Raw genomic sequence first — 23,588 nt, forward strand, 5'->3', positions numbered from 1 at the left:
TAGCAACCCACCACTCGCCATCCAAACTAAGGAATTGACTGTCTCTCTCATAATGCACCAATAGCTTAAAATGTACAGAACATTTTGTGGTATCGTACTCATTCCACCCTGGTCCACCATCTCCAGAATCCAGAGCTTTACCACAGGGCTATCTTTCGCCCTTATTCGGGTAAAAGTAGCCACTTTATTCGACGGATGCTACCAACATGTTTTTTTAATTGTTCGTTTGTTCAACGCAAAGTCACTCAAGAGCTATTTCCACTAGCTGTTCCTAATTTGTAGTTGATAGATTAGAGTGAAAGCAGTTTGACAATAGCACCCACCGCTAACTCTTGGGATACTCTAATAAAATAATAGAATTTTACCGTCAATCTTATAACACATCCACAGTCTCTGAATGCGGAGCACGATTTTGTGTTAACGTAAAGAGAACTTACCTCTAGTACATAGTTCCAAATACGATACAGCTAACCCGAATCCTTAGGCACAGGAGATACCGTCAAGGTTGAAAATTCAATTTCAATGACATTTTCTCTTTTTTAATACACCCCACCCCAGTGGCATAGCGATATGTCAGCGGACGTATATCGCTAGAAACCGGTTTTCGATAACCTTGGTGGGGAGACCACAGATGAACCTTTGCGTGGTTTTGTGCTTAATAACAAACAACAACAGTCTTAATAAAACCAAATTATGTTTACGTTTCTTGAATCAAAATAAAAATGAATTTCAAAATTGATGCTTCAAGTGATGCAATCGCAAAATATTTTTTTGTTAATGAAATTGTTACAATGAAATAATTACTTAGAAATTTGTTTGCTCATAGCTAAGCGCAAACTATAGAATGAACCGTCTGTGATGCCCTCATAATGAGCATCGAAACTTCGTTTATAGCGGTATACGTTCAGAAACGTACCGCTGTGCCACTGGGGGAGGGGGCTTGCTTAGAAATAATTAGGTTAGGAAGCTAAAACTTATCACATTACAGCTTGTGTAACTTGTTATATAATTACTTCTAGTTTAGCTTCTACACTAACGATATACAAGATGACCTTTAGAAGGCACTTTGGTAATTAATTTATAATCTAGTGATGAAACATGTGATGACTTACCAGGACACTTCCCACGATGTTTTAGTTCGATGGGATAACCCTCACACTTGGCACGTTCTATTTCACAGATTGATCGGTACGTTCGCCCGTCAGTGGCACACACAAGGACTAACTTAGCCATACTGCAATTTATGTTACATTCCTTCTTTTTGTCAGAAGAAAGTAACAGGAACTGTCAAGTCAGAACAAAGTAATCAATCTAAGTGTTATGTTAAAACAATACAAACTTTATAATATGCAAACTGTCAAATAAATCGCGTCTCACCTTGAGAAACGTAATTCAGTCTTCATTTACACATTGGAATTGTCACTTTTAGAACTTAAACAGTTTAGAGTTAAATCAAAGATAACAACAACCTATACAGTCAACACAGCTCCTTAAACTTCACAGAAAAAATTATTTAACTATTACAAATCATTAGTTAAGTACTATTTGACTTAAAAGATTCAATTTAATAAACTTGCTAAAATAATTCACATAAAATACAAACTTTAAAACTCACGCCTGAAAATAGTATAAAAATGTTATTTGTAATCGTTCAAGAGCATCTTCGAATGGAATCTAGTAGCTTTTTGAAGTTTTTAACATTGTTACTATTGGTACGTAAAATCTGCGTTTGAAAAAGTCTGTGAGAATTATCCTCTTGAAACAAAGGTATATATATACTAGTAGAATACCTTTACACACACCGCCGCTAGTACAGCGGTAAGTCTACGGATTTACAACGCTAAAATTAAAGATTTGATTCCTCTCGGTGGGCTCAGCAGATAGCCCACTGTGGCTTTGTTATAAGAAAACACACACATACATGCATACGTACCTTTACACACACAAGAAATATATACATAGTTCAGTAAAATTGTTACAGTGTTATTAAATATTGAGGAATTGAGTTTTAAAATAACATAGGATGTAACCTGTGGAAATGAGAGTATATCGGAGTTATATTAAAACGGTTATACAAACATATAACTCGGTAAAATGTATAGAATTAACCTGTGGAGATTAAGGTATTTCAATCTTATCTTCAAATGATTAATAGAAATCCAATTATTTATTTCATCTCCTTTTATGTATATTTATATAAGACTGTTCAGAATATAACGATTTACATTAAAAAGTTCAATCAGTTACGTACAATTTTACTTAAAGAAATCTATTTATACAAAACTTTAGAGTTTGTTCATAATTGATAGAAGATTTGAGTGGAATATTCTTGCTGCATCGCATGAAGTGATGAAAGGAATATTCTCCAAAGAAATGGAACAAAGCATTCTAATATTGTTTCTTTGATTGTGTGAATTTCGCTCAAAGCTACTCGAGGGCTATATGCGCTAGACGTCCCTAATTTTGCAGTGTAAGGGAAGGCATCTAGTTATCACCACCCATCGCCAACTCTTGAGCTACTCTTTTACCAACGAATAGTGGAAGTGACAGTCACATTATAACACCCCAACGGCTGAAAGGGCGAGCATGTCTGGTGTGACGGGGATTTGAACCCGCGACCCTCGGATTACAAGTCGAACGCCTTAACCCACCTGGCCATGCCGGGCCGTATTCTAATATAATATGTAAATAAACAGGACCACCAAAGAACAGTAACGACTTACATTAAAATTCAGACCTAAACTAAAATAAATGAAGGCAGTGTCAAGACCTCTCAGGGTTAGTTAAAGTGGTGAATAGAATCATTATTTGCCCACCTAGTCATATAAACAATGTTTCAACTTTAATGTTAAAGAGTGTCTGTTTACTTACAAAGTGTTACGTTTGTGTTCCAACTCAGCCAGAAGAGCTGAGGGTTTTTAGGTGAATAAGATGGCCCAGTTGAGGACTTTTCATGATGAACAAGCCTAGTCAGATCGACTGCAGGTAATAGTAAGTCTTGTTCGACTGTCTACGACGTAACGACGAGTTCAAGTAGAACTGATAAGTTCTAAGCTACAAAAATCTTAGATAATACATGTCTGTGCATAATGATTTACATAAATACTCTCAGAACAAATATCTTGTTTCTTTCTTGTTTGACATACAAACCAAGCATGTTTCTATTCTCATAGTAGTGCGCTTGTCACCAATAGGCGACGCTTTGATTCCAGTAACTTTGTGATTTGCTCTATTTGAAGCACTTTAACATGTGCTAGTTTAAATAAAAAAATTGAAAAGTAGTTAATGTAAAGATTTTGCAGATCGATTTTTAGTGCTTATATGGATACTTGAGCCTCGTAACCAAGAAAGCTTGGGGATCAGATAAATCGTTGAACGTGTTTTACACCCGTAGAAACTAGTGACAAAATAAATTTGACATCCGCGAGTATGAGACAAAAAAAAGCAGGTAATGCCAACAAGTCTTACTGAACACACTTTGAGCAAAGAGAATATTCCTTTGGTGTTTTATACCCGAACAGGTGTCAGAACCACTTAGGAATTAACTTTACAATTTTGATACAATGAAATGAGATATACGTTTCTTAACGTTTGGTAGTTTTAACTAATAGCTTCTGACAGGACTCTGTATCGTACAGCAACTACAAAACATATAAGTTGGACTCATGTTCAATAAAAGAAAACATTTGCATCATCACATACAAGGACAAAATGAATAAATTAAAAGTAGTGTAGCAAAAAATATATGTCATATGTAGTTCAGGTGATGTTTATGAAATGTTTTAGGTTTATTGATTTCAAATATTTTTCCAGCTTTCTGTGTCTAAACAGTAACTTTTAAATTATTATATATTATATGTATATATATATATATAGCGTTTAAGAGAATTTTTGTCTTTTATTGTTCTGCCCTATTGACGAATTATGATATTAAATTAAAAGCCACATCAAGTTATCTGCAGAGTCTATCCAGGGGAAGTGAACCCCCTGATTTTAGTGTTGTAACTCCGTAGACTCACTACTGAGCTAGCTAAGACCTCTGAAACTCTATTTTTACATGCTTATTTTAATATGAAATAGAGAAACTTGGAGAATTATTTTTAAAAATCTGCAATTTACGTGACTTTTATCATAATCTTTACCATTTTTATTGTTTTCATTGTTTCTAAACGCTAACAAATTGCGAGATAACATTCTGGTAGTTTAATAATTTAATATATTAAGTGGCTAAAAAGACTGAAACGACAGATTAAGCAAATGCATACAATTACCACTTGAGAACCTGTATGTTGGAACTTTTTATTGCTTTTATTAGCATACTAATGGGCTTGTTTTAAACATAAAATCGGTTTCACCTGTTATAAATATATAGTTATACGCTTGTAACTGGTAAATCGCTGGACCAATTGTCACTAAGCCCAGCATATATTCATAGAACCCCAGTAGAATGATATAGAGGATCACCGATCGGCTCTCTCCCTGTATTAGCCATTGAGGGTCCTATGTTTTCGCAGTGTATTGAATGGGTACGTCAGCTAGTTCTAGAAAAATGGAGTTTATTAATATCATTCACTTTCTATCCAATGAAAACAGAGTATTACTGTGACATTACGCACACTCAGAGGAAAGAACGTTCTGAAAATAATAATTCCCCTTACTTTTTCAGAGGGTGTAATAAAATGTATCACTTTGTCTAACTGGGGAATTATCTACCGGGTTAAAGCAAACTGACTCATGCCGATTACATTCATTGATAAATTAGTAACTTTTTCAACGTCTCCCAACCTCCAGAGCTTTATACTAACCCCTGTATACCGACCGATGACCCCAACAAGACATATCAAACTTCAATATAGCGCCACAGAACAGATATCTAGATGTCTCAAAATACTTTTTATTTAATCTTGGGACTGTTTTTCTAATTTATATAAGCCTACTGATAGCAATGAACAGAGTTTCTAACCCTGTGTTAGCTAGATACAGTTTCATTGTTTGTCAAATGAAAGAAAACCCGTTTTTTGTGCCACCCATCTGTTTACTTTCCAAAGATTTTGACACTAAATATACTTAAATTATTTGTTATGTAAACAAATTTGATAAAATTAGTTGTTTCATGTAGTAAAAAGCTGTGTAAAGTGTAGAACTTAGAACTTAGTAAACAGCAATGTTTTTTGTTTCTTTACTATTAAGCACAAAGCTACACAAAGGAGTATCTGTGCTCTGCCCAAAGGGGGTATCGAGAGCGGAATTAACATAAACTGTTTGAATAGACCAATAAACTGTTAATAATTATTCTTTTTCTCAAATCGGTAGTCAAGTACCCTCCTCTTCCAATACACATATCACTCTTTAGGGCCGTTTTTTTTAAATAAGCATAACGCTTAAATCCTACTATTAAGTCTGACAATAGCAGCTGAAGAATTGCACTAAGTGCTGTTAACTAACTGCATTTCCTATTGGTTATTACTTTAGAATTGGCGCGGAAAACCCTCGTGTAACAAGCTTCATGCGAAATTCAACAACCACAAATTAAAATTTCTTCATCTGAGCCAAAGCAGTGAATAAGTATTGGATTTTAGAAAAATTTGTAGTTTTGGTTTACTGAAACCATGCAATGAAAACTATTTTCAAAAACTGTTCTATTCAAAATATAACATTCTGATATTCTACTTTAAAATCTTGCATTATCGCCTTGAGTAGTTTAGTAAACACATATTTTAAAAAGTATATGATGGTCGTCCAAAATGAAAACAACGCTATTGTTTAATTAACAAATATACCTGAATAGTGTTATTCTGCTTTATTAACTATACACGAAACAAAATAGTTGCCCTCCCAGTGGCTCAGGGTAAGTTTGCAGGCTTACGACCCTAAAAGTCGGATTTCGATAAATGTGATGGACAGAGAACGGATAGAACACTCTGATGGAGTTTGCACATAACAATAATCAAACCTTTTGTAACCAAAGTTTATCAAAAAGGACTTTTTCCTTTGTAAATGGCCCGGCATGGGCAGCTGATTAGGGCCCTCGACTCGTAATCTGAGGATCGCGGTTTCAAATCCCCACCACACCAGACATGCTCGCCCTTTCAGCCGTAGAGACGTTATTATGTGACTACTATTTATTGGTAAAAGAGTAGCCCAATATTTGGCGGTGAGTGGTGATGACTAGCTGTCCTCCTTCTAGTCTTACAGTACTAAATTAAGAACGGTTAGCACAGATAGTCCTCCTGTAGCTTTGCACGAAATTCTAGCCAAATCCTTAGTGAATTTGTATTTTTAGCGAACAATTAGAAATCTATTAGCACAATTTTATTCGACCCAAAGAAGTTTGTGAGATTTTTTTTCACTAAAGGTGAGTTAGAAAACTTGTAAAAAGCAGCACAAAGCTACACATTTCAATTATCATGGAATAACAATATATACGTGTAATCCAATAAGAAACGCAATGAATTACCCAACTATTTGCTACTGTGTTAATAATAAGGCTATTAAATTAAACGCTATATTACCATTGTGTGTATGTTATAACCTCAGCCAACAGTTATTGTGTTAAACATTATATACCTTTTAATCTTTCTGTTTTTCATGCGTATAGCACTTTAAAAAGTTACACAATTCATTGTGGCTATTGTAATGGTTCATAGATGGTTATTGTTTTGTATTTGGTTATATTCTCGTTAAAAAAAAGGTTATGCGGATAAAATAAAATAGGTATTTTATTCATCTGAACAGTAAAGTCACACAAATTTGATGGACCTATCAAGTACGCCTGTACGTGAATCATGTCACAGACTCATTGAAAACGAATTGTACATACCGTGTTGTTGCTACTTGCCGCAACTCAAAAGGATCTGTAATGCCCACGCACAAGAATTGAAATGAAAAACACGCGACGGCGCCTTAGCCTTCACTATATCTAGTCTTTCATTGACGTGACCAGTAATTGCGCGCGCTTAATATCATTTCATATTAAAGTATTAAAAAATAGTAAGCTAACATTTCAACTAATTGCCCTTACATTCCAAGGATCTAAAAAAACTTTATGAAATAATTAACACTTGAAATAAACATGTTACACGCTGTTAATAGAGTTTGAGGCTATGATTTGTTTTAATGTAAAAAATATTGAATAATTATTAAAAATAACTATCGAGGGTTGAAGCTATAATGTGCTTTAATGTAAATTAATTTAATCGAAGACTTGGTACTTATATTACTGAGCTGTGTTATCTCTTCTTCTTTGGTTAATATGGTTTAACAACAGGTTTGTGGAGAATGATGTTGTTTGTTTAGTTTTAGTTTAGTTTAATTATTTGGCTGAGCTACTGGAGAAACTAAAATTAATCCATGGTCAAAGTCAAATTGGTTCATGGATTTAAAAAAATTAAAATTTATTACATAAATCATGAAATAAATTAGGATCGATCTACAAATTATGGTAAAAAACTTTGTTTAAATCGGGGTTAAGAAAGAAACTGAGATAAACCAACAGATGGGCGAAAAACTTAAATTCACCTGCAATTTGTGAAAAGATCAGATTTATTCACGGATTGTTAAAGAAACATGAACTGGTTCAAGAAGTGTGGAAAAATCTTAAAACAGACTGTAGATTGTAGTAGAATCACATACTAAGGAAAACTGATTGATTTGGTTATTTTGAAGCTCAGATGGACTTGATCAAAAAATGTAGTCTTGTTAATAATTTGAATCATGCTTTGATGATGTCATCGTCCAACAGTTCTTAAGTTATTATGACAGGATGTTATTAGTTGGTTTTTTGTTGTTATTCTTTTATACAAAACCAAGATATTATCCACATGTAACATGAGCCAAGTTACAAACAAACTTCTGCCAGTTGCTGTTGGTTACATCATGATATTGAAGTTGGTAAAAGGAGAAACGTCTTCGCATAAAACAAAACAAAACAAAAACGGAAATAAAAACTTTCTTTATACTCTTAACAGATTACTGGTGTTTTTATATACATTAAAAAAGCCTATTTTATGAGAAGTTTAAAGCCGAGTATTCAGTTACACTAAGTCTAGTGTAAACAAAAATATTCATGATACGGTTTGAGTACAATATGCAGTGTGTGCCCCAGTAGCTTTGCGGTAAAATTTTAGGATCTTTCACACTAAAAATTGGGTTTCGATACTCGCTGTGGGTAGAATATAGATAAACTCATCACGTAACGTTTCGCTTACTAAGTAGCACTGGACAGATATCCCAATGTGGCTTTGCTATAAGAAACCACACATACACACACCAAGTAACACCTGAGTCGAAGAGTGTAATTAAATCTCACATCCGTCAAAGAATGATCAAGCAACGATCTGAAAGCTTCTACTTGAGAAAAAAAAATCTCGGAACCGTTCTACGAGCCGCTATTTCTATTATTTATCAAACTACGATACTCTCGTCAGCACAAAACTTCTAAATAAGGCCTTGTGTGACAGTAAGAGTCATGACGTTAATAAGAAACTCTTCACATGGCATTAAAAATACGCTCTATCACTACCACAACAACCCACTCTTCGTGATAAGTTCCTGAAAAATTCCTGCAGTAAAGATAAATCTATGAACAAGTTTTCGTTCTGATCGGACTATGATGACGTCACGTTGTCTCGACTTCCTGTTGTCTAGTGTGATGCTCATTTCTCTCTTTTACCATCTTCCAGTTAATGACCAAGTACGTTTCAAAGTTATGTAGGCGTTAATATTTCTGTCGGCAGTGGTGTGTTATCTCAGTTTACAAACAGCTATTTTTTGTAGAAGTTGTCCATTAACAACGGGTTTCCTAAATCATAAAATGGCCAATCTATAGTTCAGAATAAATGATGCCAACAAGTTTTCAATTATCAACAAAATATTATCACCCACAGTGTTCCCCGCAAACACATCGTCTCTTCTCAAACTCTCCAGCTATATCACAAACTTCTAGACTTTTTAATTCTAACTGTAGCACTCAACTCCGTGCGCAAGGGATGCTGGTTTGACAACAGATAAAACTAAAAACACATGCAGTCTTACCAGCGCCACGGCATCACATGCACCGAGTCCCAGTTGAGCCACGAAGCTTACTTTACGCATAATGTTTTTCATCCAGTCTCGTTCCAGATGACCAGAAATGAGCTTTAATGTAAAATATCCCATATTTACTGTGTGTAAGAATATAAAGAATAAAAATATAAATTAGTTGTTAGCTTTAAGTTTTGAAATGACAAAACTTAACTCCAGACTCACCAAGTCTAGTTGTGATATACTAGACTCCCAGATGAGATTTTTTAAAGGAAAGTTAATATCAGGATTCTGGAAGTGGAGCAAACCCCTCATTAGATAAACATAAAACTTATCGCACTAAGTTCCTTACTCTTCAAATATGTAACTTAAAGACTGTATTGCATTAACAAAAAAGATAGTTATCATGACAACTTAGAATTTGGTTTGTTTTGAATTTCGCGCAAAGCTACTCGAGGGCTATCTGTCTTAGCCGTCCCTAATTTAGTAGTGTAAGACAAGAGGGAAGGCAGCTAGTCATCTCCACCCACCGCCAGCTCTTGAGCTACTCTTTTATCAACGAATAGTGGGATTGACCGTCACATTAAAACGCCAACACGGCTGAAATGGTGAGCAAGTTTGTTGTGACGAGGATTCGAACCCGCGATCCTCGAATTAGGGTCTGGCATGGCCTAGCGCGTAAGGCGTGCGACTCGTAATCCGAGGGTCGCGGGTTCGCGCCCGCGTCGCGCTAAACATGCTCGCCCTCCCAGCCGTGGGGGCATATAATGTGACGGTCAATCCCACTATTCGTTGGTAAAAGAGTAGCCCAAGAGTTGGCGGTGGGTGGTGATGACTAGCTGCCTTCCCTCTAGTCTTACACTGCTAAATTAGGGACGGCTAGCACAGATAGCCCTCGAGTAGCTTTGTGCGAAATTCCAAAACAACAACAACATCCTCGAATTATGAGTCGAGCGCCCTAATCACCTGTCCATGCCAGACCACGACAACTTAGAAACCAAATGTTTATCACAGACGTTCATTCATACTACAAATTACCGGTGGGTTGAAGTATGTTAATATAAGTCAAAAAGCTACCAGTTATTTCAAGCATGTAACGATAAGTCAACAAGATACTGTTTGGTTCGAGTGTCCTGTTATTTCATTCGAACATGTCAAAACAAACCAAAGAGTAGTTGTTGATTAAAATATACCCAGGTGCATGTAGCTAGTTGATTTGAATATATCAAAAAGTTATTAACACGTCTAGGTCAATCGAAAAGCTAGTAGCTGATTTGAGTATATCAGAAAGCTACTGGCTGGTTCAACTACGTTTAAGATACATATGAGAGCTACCAACCAATTAAAGTTTATACACAGAAGATAACTAACATGTGGTCTAGCTATACTACTATTTTATTTCTTGTTGCTATTGCAAACAAAATGATACATTATTCATGTTAAATTGCTACTAGCAATGTAAAACTGATACACAAAATACTAGGTATGCGAATGTTCAGATACTTTGGAACTATATATATATATATATATATGCAAGTGTGTACATGTTATGGAAACATTACTGTGTAGAACTGTGGGTAGATGATTCAAAAAGTATTCAATACAAATGTAAAGGGATGATGCAAAAAATATTAACTATAGTTGAAAATTGACGATACAGAGAGTGCTGCATACAGGTGTGTGTAGATGACACGAAGAGTGCTGCATACAGGTATGTGTAGATGACATGAAGAGTACTGCATACAGGTGTGTACAGACGATACAGAGAGTGCTGCATACAGATGTGTGTAGATGACACAGAGGGTACTGCATACAGGTGTGTATAGACGATGCAAAGAGTGCTGTATACAGATGTGCGCAGATGATGCAAAGAGTGCTGTATACAGATGTGTGCAGATGATACGGAAAGTACTGCATACAGGTGTGTGTAGATGATACAGAGAGTACTGCATACAGGTGTGTACAGACGATACGGAGAGTACTGCATACAGGTGTGTGTAGATGATACAGAGAGTACTGCATACAGGTGTGTACAGACATGCAGAAAGTGGTGTGTACAGGTGTGTGTAGATGACACGGAGAGTACTGCATAGAGGTGTATGCAATTGATACGTATAGTACTGTATACAGATGTGTGCAGATGGTACGGAGAGTACTGTATACAGGTGTGTGCAGATGATACGGAGAGTACTGTACACAGGTATCTGTAGATGATACAGAGAGTACTGTACACAGGTGTGTGCAGATGATACAGAGAGTACTGTATACAGGTGTGTGTAGATGATACAGAGAGTACTGTATACAGATGTGTGCAGATGATACGGAGAGTACTGTATACAGATGTGTGCAGATGGTACGGAGAGTACTGTATACAGGTGTGTGCAGATGATACAGAGAGTACTGTATACAGATGTGTGTAGATGGTACGGAGAGTACTGTATACAGGTGTGTGCAGATGATACAAAGAGTACTGTATACGTGTGTGAATGGACTAAACAAAATTATTATCATGTAGAGACTGTGTAAATCCTGTAGTAAATAATATGTAAAAATTTTTGTATATGATACAGATCCATTGAGTACATATAGTGTCTTTATGGTGGTTCCTTGAAGTAGGTATAGTGTCTTTATGGTGGTCCGTCTTGCTCAGCAACCATTCCTTTGAACTGAGCTCATATATAAAAGAAAGGTCATAAAAAGAAAGAAAAACGTATTGGCTTTGTCGAAGTTTTTGTATCTACGATGTTATTTTTTTTTTAAATCATGCTGAAATCTCAAAAAGTTACTTACTGTTTGTGACGCGCAAGTAAGAAAGAGTAACAAAAATGTGATTTTATAAGATTTAATCATCAGAAATAAAGAACTGACGTGTTTTACTTAGTTTCCTTGTAAAAATACATGATATTAATAAAATGGCTTTTTAATAAAATACGGACAACATGACATAGTTGTATAATTGTCTAGGTAGAGATAAAGTTATTCAGTTCTTGAGCGAAGGTTTGGTTTTGAATTTCGCGCAAAGTTACACGAGGGCTAACTGCACTAGCCGTCCCTAATTTAGTAGTGTAAGACTAGAGGGAAGGCAGCTAGTCATCACCACCCACCACCAACTCATGGGCTACTCTTTTACCAACGAATAATGGGATTGACCGTCGCATTATAACGCTCCCATGGCTGAAAGAGCGAGCATATTTGGTGTGACGGGGATTCGAACCCGCGACCCTCAGATTACAAGTCGAGTACCTTATCCACCTGGCCATGCCGGGCCCTTGAGGAAAGGAATAAGAGAGGTTCATACATTTTTACTTTCACTTGTCTACTTGCAGTGACTGACAATTAACATTAAACCTATTGTGTTGAGGGTAGGTTATTGAGATGAAGAATGAGTTAAGATATCATCACATATCAGCTCTAGGAAGTAATACTTTAGCCCCTTACACAAGAAATAACCACTTAATCTAATAAATTTAATTGCTAAGTAAACCTTTGCTTGTCCACTATAACAATTATATTTTCTAATAACACCACATTACTTTACGTAAAACCTGGTGTATAGAGTGTAATAAAGCAAACATTACAAAACAGTTTAATTTACATTAGTTTGGAGATTAGGTTTATCACATAAACCAGTTGACATTCCTTTTTAGTTTACCGAAATCATCAGGTCGATATTTAAAAAAAACTGCCGAACATTCACCGGTGTACCAAACAAGGTATTTACTTTGGATTTAGTTGTTTTAATGTCTAATCAAATACTTAATTGCAACCTATTAACAGTCTATAAATGTGCTCCAACTCTTATAAAATATTTTACAACTCGAAGTACAGCGCACTGGGGAATATAATTACGTCAAATATGATATTTTTATTGAAACACCATCTAATTTAAGATTTAAGCTTTCTAAAATGCAACAGTGAATATTTTGAACAGTAAATTACTCAGTAGATACCGAAACAATCCGTTGCCCGAATACCAGTCTGAACCTAGCTGACAAGATACTTTACAGAAAAGCTGTACTGTCTAAAGGGGGAGCCACCTACCACGCAATGCGTTGTACATAATATTTAATCTTCTCGCAACGGGATCACTTTTGGAAGGATTCTCATGAGCAATTTTGAAGAAACTTTGCTTGGCTACAGAAACGTTACTGTGTATAGGATTACGAAAATAAAAATTCAGTATGATATTCACTAATAAGTGAAAGTTTTAATGGTTAACAGCGATCTATGAGAAAAACATACACACACGAGTATTTCTACAAAGTTGGTAACGAATGTTGTGATTGTACATTACTGTATTGAATAATGTAGAATCCACGAAACAGACTGTACTTTTCAAGGTAATCAGCATATAAGATATGTAAAAGTGTCACTTTTAAATCAACTGTAACAAAGAATATGTAACGATGTACATTTTGCAATATAGCTCATAGAAGGATTTGTATCAAAATATAACATTTTCTACAAGATTTGCTAGGGATATGTAAGAACATAAATTACGAGGAGTGTGTAACAATACAAAGGATAACGTATATAAAATGTACCATTTCCGTAATATTTAATAAGCAAAATATAACAGTATAAAAAACTTTTTCCAGAATATTTCATAAATATCCTGAAAATTTAAAATGTAATCATTTATTATTTCTTTAATATAGGATAAATAAATGTTTATGGTGTTTGTTTTCAACATAAACAACCATGTAATTTTTTCTGGGAAGGTTATTTTACAGAACGCCTAATAATGTAAAAATTTCATCGTGATAATGCAACAGTTTATTTTTCATAATATATTAAAAAGCATAATGGTGCTGGATTATGGACCTGCGAGTCCAATATTCAGGTCCCGTCACCGCAAAAACAAATTGCTCTCCACTCTTTGGGGTCCACAGTTTTCTAAAAAGGTGATAGTCAGATTGTCAAATCTCACTATTTAGTTACACAAGAATAGCGTAAAAATTAGCGGTGGGTAGTGTTAACTAGATGTCTTCTCTTGAGGTTATGAATTTAAAATTAGTGACGGCTAACGTAAGTGGCTATTGAATATTTTTGTGCAGATATGGGATAAACAAAACTGAATACATAATAGCGTTCTTTCTCCAGTTTTTAAATACAAATAAAATGACAAAATGTAGCAGTACTAAAATAATGGAGACAAGTTATCTAACAACGTACCTTTTTTCAGAATATTCATTACACAGAATATGCCAAAAAAAGTGTTATTTCCGAAATAGCAATGGACAAATTACGTGGAAATGATCAACTTTCAAAGTCATCTAAAGATAGATGTGTAAAAATGTGCTATATTTATTTAAAGGATAAATTATCTAACAGAGAATTTCAATGTTTTCATTGTTCAGATTATTCTATACATATGATACGTATTAATATCCATTGTTCAAAATAAATTGTGTAATATTGGACATAGTTCAATGACTAAGATGCAAGAATGTAAGACAGCTTTAAAGCTATTAACTTATGAACTAACTTTAAATATAAGAGGAACCATGAACAACGAATTAAAATAATTAAAAACTGCCAACACCAACGTTTAGAGATATTACTATAACTACTAATTATGCTGAGTTAGCGAAATGCAAAGTTGTAGATGTTTTTATCTGTACTTAATACTTTTGATTTAGATTTACTAAGTAAATAGGTACTGATTTAAGTGCCTACTAAATGGTAACAATTAGGTTGAATATACCATGTATCATGTATAAGTACATATTTAGGTTTACGTAAGTGTATAGTTTGGTGTGTAGGAAGAGAGTAACGTAAAACGTATACAGCATTTACATTTAATATATTATTATAAAATATCATTTGCACTGAATATAATTTTGCGAAGAACTTGTTGTTAAGGTTGAAAATACTACTAAATATATCAAATATACAGGGGTCTAAAATTATCTTTCCTGTTTTAAAATTTAATAATTAAATAACTAAGAAAATACCACCATGTAGTTGGGTTCGGATCCCCGTCGCATCAAACATGCTCGCCCTTTCAGCCGTAGAGGCGTTATAATGAGTCGGTCAATCTACTATTTGTTAGTAAAAGAGTAGCCCAAGAGTTGGCGGTGGGTGATGATGACTAGCTGCATTTCCTCTAGTATTATACTACTAAATTAGGGACGGCTAGCGCAGATAGCCCCAGATAGCTTTGCGCGACATTCAAAACAAGCCAAACCACCATGTAGCTTTCAACATCTTGTAGCACAACAAATCAAACAGTTTTTATTGCCATATTTTATCATTTCAAGGAGTAATGTTACCACGTAAAATGGCGGCCATGCAAGAAAAGACTCTAATTGATGGATTTGTCCAGTTGGGCCGATTCCGTGGCCAGACATTCCTCCACTAAACTTCTTTCTTTGGGAATATATTAAGGATATCATGTATCACATCTCTATAGCTAACAATAGGGAGCTAAAGACTAGAATAACGAACACTATCGCCATTGTACCTGTGGACGTGTTGCATCGAACGCAGATTGAAATCTATTATCGGTCAGACCTGCTGAAAGCCACTAACTGTGGACACGTAGATGTTTATTGACATGTCAATAAAACTCTTTAATTTGGGCTACAATATGTCTAAACCGTATTGTTTATTTCTTTAGTTATTTAATTATTATATTTTAAAATAGGACAGATAAATTTGGACCCTCTCTATTATACAAGGTTGTAACAGCAGGTAAATATGAATTTAGTATAAAGCGTAGAAACTTCAATAGTAAGTAACTTGTTAAAATGGTAAGGATGGTTATCTTACGATACCAAAACAAACTTACTTGACTCCATGCTTGAGAAATTTGGAAGACTATCAGAAAGAAAGCACAGTTAATAAAAGCTGGTGTCATGATCTGTAGTTAATATTGTATTTTTTCTGCGAACTTAAAAAATAAAGTTTATAAGATATATTTGTCCTTCCTTCGGGTTAATGTTTGCTCACAAAACCTTTGAATTTTTCAGAGTTTCATCTGGCTAAAGCGAATTCCTTGGTGATCGTATTGTTGTTGTTCCAGGTTCGATTTTCGATAATAATGAGAGGTTTCAACAAGGCTTGAGATCGGGCTTGAGACAGCATTTACTGACATACGATCAGTTGTCTCTCTGAGTCGACAATGACACGAAAGAAAATGATAACGTCTGATTATAAAACTGAACTATTCGCACACTCGTAGGCGTCAACCAGTGCGGTTATTGCATTGCCTGCATGCACGCGACAACAGAGAGTGGGTGGAGGTAAGCGCAGAAACTGTTAATTGTTATATAAACACTGCGATACAAACACACTTAAAAATAGCGGATGCGCTTACACTAAAATCACAATAACAAACGACAGGAAGGGGTATTTTTCGTGTTATGTGGCCTAATGATTTTGACCTATTTTGAATATATCTGTAATCTAAGTTTTCATAGTTAAACAACGTGCTTGATAGTAGTTTATGATTAGCGTAATATTTTTTCTTCATCCCCCCAGTGTGCATGTAGTTCTGTACCGAATCAGCCAATGTTTCATCTTTAGTTGTTGTGACTCGTGTAAAAACTTCGTTAACCAAACAGTAAATCTGGTTTAATAATGACCTGACGGAAGTGTTCAGGAAAAACTGTTGTAACACGTAATGTACATAAATTCACAAAGCATAACCACACTGCGAAGGTCACGGTCCAATTGTATGTTTGTTTTTTTGTTTTTTAAATTTTGCGCAAAGCTACACGAGGGCTATCTGCGCTAGCGGTCCCTAATTTAGCAGTGTAAGACTAGAGGAAAGGCAGCTAGTCATCATCACCACCGCCAACTCGTGGGATACTCTTTTACTAATGAATAGGGGGATTGATCGTCACATTACAACGCCCTCACGGCTGAAAGGGCGAGCATGTTTGGTGCGACGGGGATTCGAACCCGTGACCCTCAGATTACGAGTCGAACGCCTTAACCCGCCTCGCTATGCTGGACCCACGGTCTAATTATTGTATGTATGGCACTGAGAAACTTTGATTTTAATACACTTCATGAAGCCTTCTCTACGATAGTTATCTCCTCACTCAGTAGCATAGTGGTATGTCTGTGGAATTTTACTGCTAGAAACCGGGTTTCGGTACCCGTGGTAGGCAGACCACAAATAACCCTTTGTGTAGCTATGTGCATAACAGAATAAACAAATAAATATTAACATTTAGTCCTCCAGTGGCATAGCAGTCTGGCTAAGGACGCACCCCGCTAAATTGAGTTTCGATACCCGTGATGGGCAGAGCACATATAGTCCATTGTGTAGCTTTGCGCTTAATTATAAACAAATAAAACTTTAGTTCTTCTGTTAATTTCTCCTGTTAACAGTATAGTTGTTTTACCTGCTCTGAGAATAAGGACACTAGTCGACTGATTTCCCAGTTCTTCTCAGTGACGAGAAAAAAAAAATTAAAAACTTAATTGTAGATAAACGTAATAAAAACATTGGTGTTAAAATTGAAAATAATAATACTGTGTTATTGATCCTTATTTTAATTCTGATTTATAAATGACGTAAATAAAGCTGATTTTTTGTTTTTTGTTTGCTGTAAGTGCAAAGCTACACAACGGGTTATATGTGCTCTTCCCACCACCCACCGCAAACTCGTGGGATAATCTTTTACCAACGAATAGTGGGATTGGCCGCATATTATAACGCCCCCACAGTTGAAAGGGCGAGCATGTTTGGTGTGACGGGGATTTGAGCCCGCGACCCTCGGATTACGAGTCGAGTGCCACCTGGCCAGGCCGGGCAAAAAACAACGAAAAACAAGGAAATATAATTAATAGGATTACCGTAATAAAATAACTAAATTCAACAAAACTTGATGGTGTTTCAGTTAAATAATGTACAATTGTAATTATATGTGAGTTTTTAATGCATTTTTGATAACTAGTATAAAAGAAAGTACGAGTCACAATTGTTGCAAATACTTATATTTAGATCAATTAGGTGCAAAGACAAATATAGCTGTAAATTTAATCATCTGATTACTGTAATAAGCTATACGGACTTCCAACCCTAGGGCCCGGCATTGCCAGGTAGGTTAAAGTATTCGACACGTAATCCGAGGGTCGCTGGTTTGAATCCCCGTCACACGAAACATGCTCGCCCTTTCAGCAATCTGGGCGTTATAATGTTATGGTCAATCCCACTATTCGTTGGTAAAAGAGTAGTCCAAGGGCTGGCGGGGGGTGGTGATTACTAACTGCCTTCCCTCTAGTCTTACACTGCTAAATTAGAGACGGCTAGCGCCGATAGCCCTCGAGTGCCTTTAAGCGAAATTCAAAAAACAAACAAACAAAACACAAGATACACTAGGTGGGCAGAGCATAAATATTCCCTTATCTAGCTTTGTGCTTAAAACAGAAATCAATAGAACAAATACAAAAATTAAACAAGAAATTAAAAAAGTCAGAGAAAACAATTGGCATAACTTCTGCAAAAACTTAGAAAAAACCAAGAAAACCCAAAAGAATTCTGGAAAAATTCAAGAGTATTGCGTCAGACAAAACACAAATCACATGTTACAACACATCACACACAACAATAAAATCGCAAGGACGGACGAAGAGAAAGCTGACTTATTAGCTGACTATTACAAATCCGCTTTTAGCGATTTAAACTCAGTAGATTTCGACACACAACACCAACAACATGTCAACAACTACATAAATGCAAACCAAGCTTCATTCTCACCAGGATTTCCCGGAGAGACACTAGAAGCATACTCAAATTCAATCAATAGAAAAATAACCATAACAGAACTAAAGATTAATATCAAAAACTTGAAGAACACTTCCCCCGGACATGACCAAATACCAAATATTATTCTCAAAAAAAGTTCCACTCTCCTACTACAACACCTCACAAACATCATGAACATTTCATTAGCGACAGGGTATTACCCTGACACATGGAAAAAAAGCCATCATAACAACGATCCCCAAGAAACAAACTAACAGAACAAATCCAGATAATTTCCGCCCCATCAGTCTGTTAAGCTGCCTTGGCAAACTGATGGAGAGAATTATCTCCAACCGTCTCCTCCATTTTTGCGAATCAAACAACATCCTTCCAGAATCTCAAAATGCCTCCAGAAAAAATAGACAAACAACAGATCACCTCACACGACTCACCGAATCAATATACAAAGCTTACAACAACAATCAAGTAACCATCGGGGTATTCCTAGATGTCAAAAGCATTCGACAGCGTTTGGCACAATGCCATCATATACAAACTAAACCACCTACAAATAAATCCTACGATAGTCAAATGGATTTCAAATTTTTAACCAATAGAACAGCACAAGTAAAAGTCAATAAAACCATATCCAAATTGTTTAATATAACGGCAGGAGTGCCCCAAGGATCAGTCCTCTCCACTTCTTTACATAATTTTCGTCAGTGACATACCTTTTCCAAATCTAACATACACACACAATTCACAATACGCAGACGACATCGCAATCTGGAGCACCTCCAGAAACCCAGTAATGGCCATGTCTCGCGTACAAGAATCACTAAACAACGTCTCAACATGGAGCAACAAGTGGAGGGTCGTGTTAAATCCGACAAAAACACAAGCAATCACCTTCTATAGAAAACTAAAGAAGCAAAGAAAAAATCTAGAAAAAATAAATCTATCACTTGGAAACACAACCATTAACATGAGCAAAAACATCACATTCCTTGGCGTCACTTTCGACACAAAACTAACATGGAAAAAACACATAAACAATATACACTCATCAATAAGAAAAGGATTTCATATCTAAAGACTATAACTGGTAAACAATCAAAATGCGCACCGAACACCATTATACAAATATATATATTTACATCCGTCCACTAATAGAGTACGGATGTCAAGTAACATACAACATGTCAAACAACACACTCCAAAAAATCCAAGTGCAACAAAATAAATTATTAAAATCCGCATTCAGTTTACCATCTTTTACACCAACAAATTATCTACACCAAATTAGTAATTTACCAACTATAAGAGATAGAATAACAGAACTTTCTCTGAAATATTATCGAAAAGCAGAAAACAGAAACAAACTAACGGCATCACTACACAAATTATCAAGTGCACCAACAAAATACATATCACCATACAACATATTTCAAGAATCACAATCCACTCAACAAAGAGTCTAAATACATAAAAACTATGTTATTAACATGAATTCCTTTTTTTTTTTTTTTTTTTTTCAGGTACAGGGCACACGACAGGCAAAACTTTCGGCGCCTGTCGGGTGAAAGTGGGTTTTCTCGGGGTACTCCCGTTTCCCCCCACATCAAAATCTTCAGGCATTGGATTTCTAGATCCCAGCCCAGGCAACCTTTTTGCCAGACCCAGAATCGGGCCGTTTGATTTGATCTGAACTTGATTGAATTACATTCATGTTCACATCTACCCAACTTTTTCTTTTCGAGACAGGTCCCGACCTTTCCTTCTTTCCACTGCCACCTTTGCCTCCACCCAAAAGACCATTTAGTGAGACATTCCCCACCCAAAAAGTCAAGAATAATAACGATAATTAATTTATTAAAATAATAATAATAAAAAAAAAACACCACTTAATCCTAATAACAATTCACGAAAGGGGACGAAGAGGAACTACAAAGTTCCTGAACACCCTAGTTGGAGAAAGAACTCTTCGGATTTCTCTCTCTCTAAACTGAACCCCTGCCACGTTAGTTTAGTTTAGTTTAGTTTAGTTTGTGCTTAACTTCAAACAAACCTACGGCCAGGTGGGTTAAAACGTTCGACTCGTAATCCGAGGGTCGCGGGTTCGAATCCCGTTCGCACCAAACATGCTCACCCTTTCAGCAATCTGAGCTTTATAATGTGACGAGCAATCTTATTATTGGTTGGTAAAAGAGTTACCCAAGAGTTGGCGGTGGGTGGTGATGACTAGCTGTCTCCCTCTAGTCTTACACTGCTAAATTAAGGACGGCTAGCGCACATAACCCTTGACTAGCTTTGCGCAAAATTCAAAATAATATAACATAACATCAAACAAACTAACTAATGAATATAAAATTACGAAAATTATAAATACTTTAAAAATAGAAAAATTGTAGGAAATTAACAAAGTTTGTGAAAATTGTCTAAATACAGAACAGCTATATCAAAACATGTTATATAAGTAGTTATGAACAAACCAATTATTTCATGAATAGCTATATCAAAACATGTTATATAAGTAGTTATGAACATACCAGTTATTTGATGAACAGCTATATCAAAACATGTTGTATAAGTAGTTATGAACAGACCAGTTATTTGATGAACAGCTGTATCAAAACATGTTATATAAGTAGTTATGAACAGACCAGTTATTTGATGAACAGCTATATCAAAACATGTTATATAAGTAGTTATGAATAGACCAGTTATTTGATGAACAGCTATATCAAAACATGTTATATAAGTAGTTATGAATAGACCAGTTATTTGATGAACAGCTATATCAAAACATGTTATATAAGTAGTCATGAACAGCTGTATCAAAACATGTTATATAAGTAGTTATGAATAGACCAGTTATTTGATGAACAGCTATATCAAAACATGTTATATAAGTAGTTATGAACAGACCAGTTATTTGATGAACAGCTGTATCAAAACATGTTATATAAGTAGTTATGAACAGCTATATCAAAACATGTTATATAAGTAGTCATGAACAGACCAGTTATTTCATGAACAGCTATATCAAAACATGCTATATAAGTAGTTATGAACAGACCTGTTATTTCATGAACAGCTATATCAAAACATGTTATATAAGTAGTCATGAACAGACCAGTTATTTCATGAACAGCTTTATCAAAACGTGTTATATAAGTAGTTATGAACAGACCAGTTATTTGATGAACAGCTATATCAAAACATGTTATATAAGTAGTTATTTGATGAACAGCTATATCAAAACATCTTATATAAGTAGTTATGAACAGACCAATCAATTTTTAAGACTAAATAATTTTCTCAAATACGTAATTCGAATATAAGTAAAATAACAATAGAGAAGTTGCAATACATAATATAATCAATCAATTAAGTTATTTTGTTAATGATGGTAAATTAACATACACGTTTTTGTAAGATACTTCAAAAGCCTTTGATGCAATTTGAAAAGAATCTTTATTAAAATAACTCCATAAGAATATAATAAGTGGTATTGTTTTAAAGTCACTTAAATGATATATTTATTCAATATAAAACATGTAGTTGGAATTAATAGAATCATGGCCAGGAAGACAGAAATTACTTTTAGAGTACCAACGGATCAGATTTTGGTCCATTGCTGATTTTATGTTATTTAGGTTACCTCTATGAAATTATGTTTAATGAGAAAACTAGTTTTACACATGATGCTGTATTAATTTACACAGAAATTATGATAATGATCTATTAAGAATAGATAAAAGTTTAAAATAGGTACAAATGACTTAATGAGCATTTGTTATTTTTAAATATTATAAAAACAGCTTATATGAACTTTGATGCGAAATAATTAAAACAAATAACAGAAGTGTATCCGATATATTGCAGCAATTGTAGCTATAAGATTTCAGAAACGAAATATATTAGAAACATTAATTTTAATTTTAAAAATCAGAATATCTTAAATATTTTAAAATAATAACCAATTATAGTTTTAATTGGAAATTTTAAAAACTAATTGGGAAATAAGGTTGTATTATTTTAAACAAATTACTACCTCTTAATGAAGTGAAAAATACATATTATGCCTGGTTTAAATTCTACCATAAATATTGAGGAAGTACTTCTTTAGCAAATTTAAGAATTATATAAAGTTACAAAAATTATTTCAAGACTTATGTTATCAGTATATGATAACACTCGACCGTAATCGTGGGTTCGAATCCCCGTATAAATACGAAACATGCTCACCCTTTCAGCCATGGGGGCATTATAATGTGATGGTCAATCCCACTATTTGTTGGTAAAAGAGTAGCCCAAGATTTGACGGTGGGTGGTGAGGACTAGTTGTCTTCCTTCTAGTCTTACGCTGCTAAATTAGAGACGGCTAGCGCAGATAGCCCTCGTGTAGCTTTACGCGAAATTAAAAAAACAAACAAAGAAACATTGTGGGATAATGCAAAATTAAATATTTAAAATGTAAATATTACCGTCACATGGTTCCTAAAACATAAAATATAGTTAGCAAGTGTATATGAAGTAGGTAAAAAGATAAAACGAAATAATAGTAGAAAAGTTTGGAAATTTGGAGTTCCTAAAGTGAAAGAGAAAATATTTACAAAAAATATACATTATCAAGCAGTCAAGCACAAACCTGCTGATAACATTCCAAATATAATTAGATCGCTATATAATGGTCACAATATATATTACATTAATATATAGTGAGCTACTCTTTTACTAATGGATAGTGGAACTGACAGTCTCATTATAACGCCCTCACGGCTGAAATAATGAGTATGTGTGATGTGAGAGGGTATTCAAAACGGCGACCCTCAAATTACAAGTCAGGTGCACTAACCAG

At 34.9% G+C, this 23,588-nt stretch overlaps 1 protein-coding gene across 15 annotated transcripts in view; it reads right to left on the reverse strand.

Annotated features, from left to right (window-relative positions):
* LOC143249459 (SPARC-related modular calcium-binding protein 1-like) overlaps positions 1 to 16,266 on the reverse strand; it is a 59,388-nt gene extending 43,122 nt beyond the window's left edge. For 10 of the 15 annotated variants that reach the window (XM_076499341.1, XM_076499337.1, XM_076499344.1 and 7 more), the window contains exons 1-2: positions 15,815 to 16,265; positions 1,113 to 1,284 (exon numbers count right to left, since the gene is read on the reverse strand). In XM_076499341.1, the coding sequence (XP_076355456.1) occupies positions 1,113 to 1,284; positions 15,815 to 15,883 (241 nt within the window). In that variant the 5' untranslated portion in view covers positions 15,884 to 16,265. Of the gene's footprint in view, positions 1 to 437; positions 978 to 1,112; positions 1,285 to 15,814 lie in introns of those variants that run through there. The other 5 variants (XM_076499351.1, XM_076499349.1, XM_076499342.1 and 2 more) reach the window with 4 other exon arrangements.
* Positions 16,267 to 23,588: the final 7,322 nt, after the last annotated feature.

Source organism: Tachypleus tridentatus, chromosome 4 (assembly GCF_004210375.1).
Source record: "Tachypleus tridentatus isolate NWPU-2018 chromosome 4, ASM421037v1, whole genome shotgun sequence".
NCBI classification, from domain to species: Eukaryota; Metazoa; Arthropoda; class Merostomata; order Xiphosura; family Limulidae; genus Tachypleus; species Tachypleus tridentatus.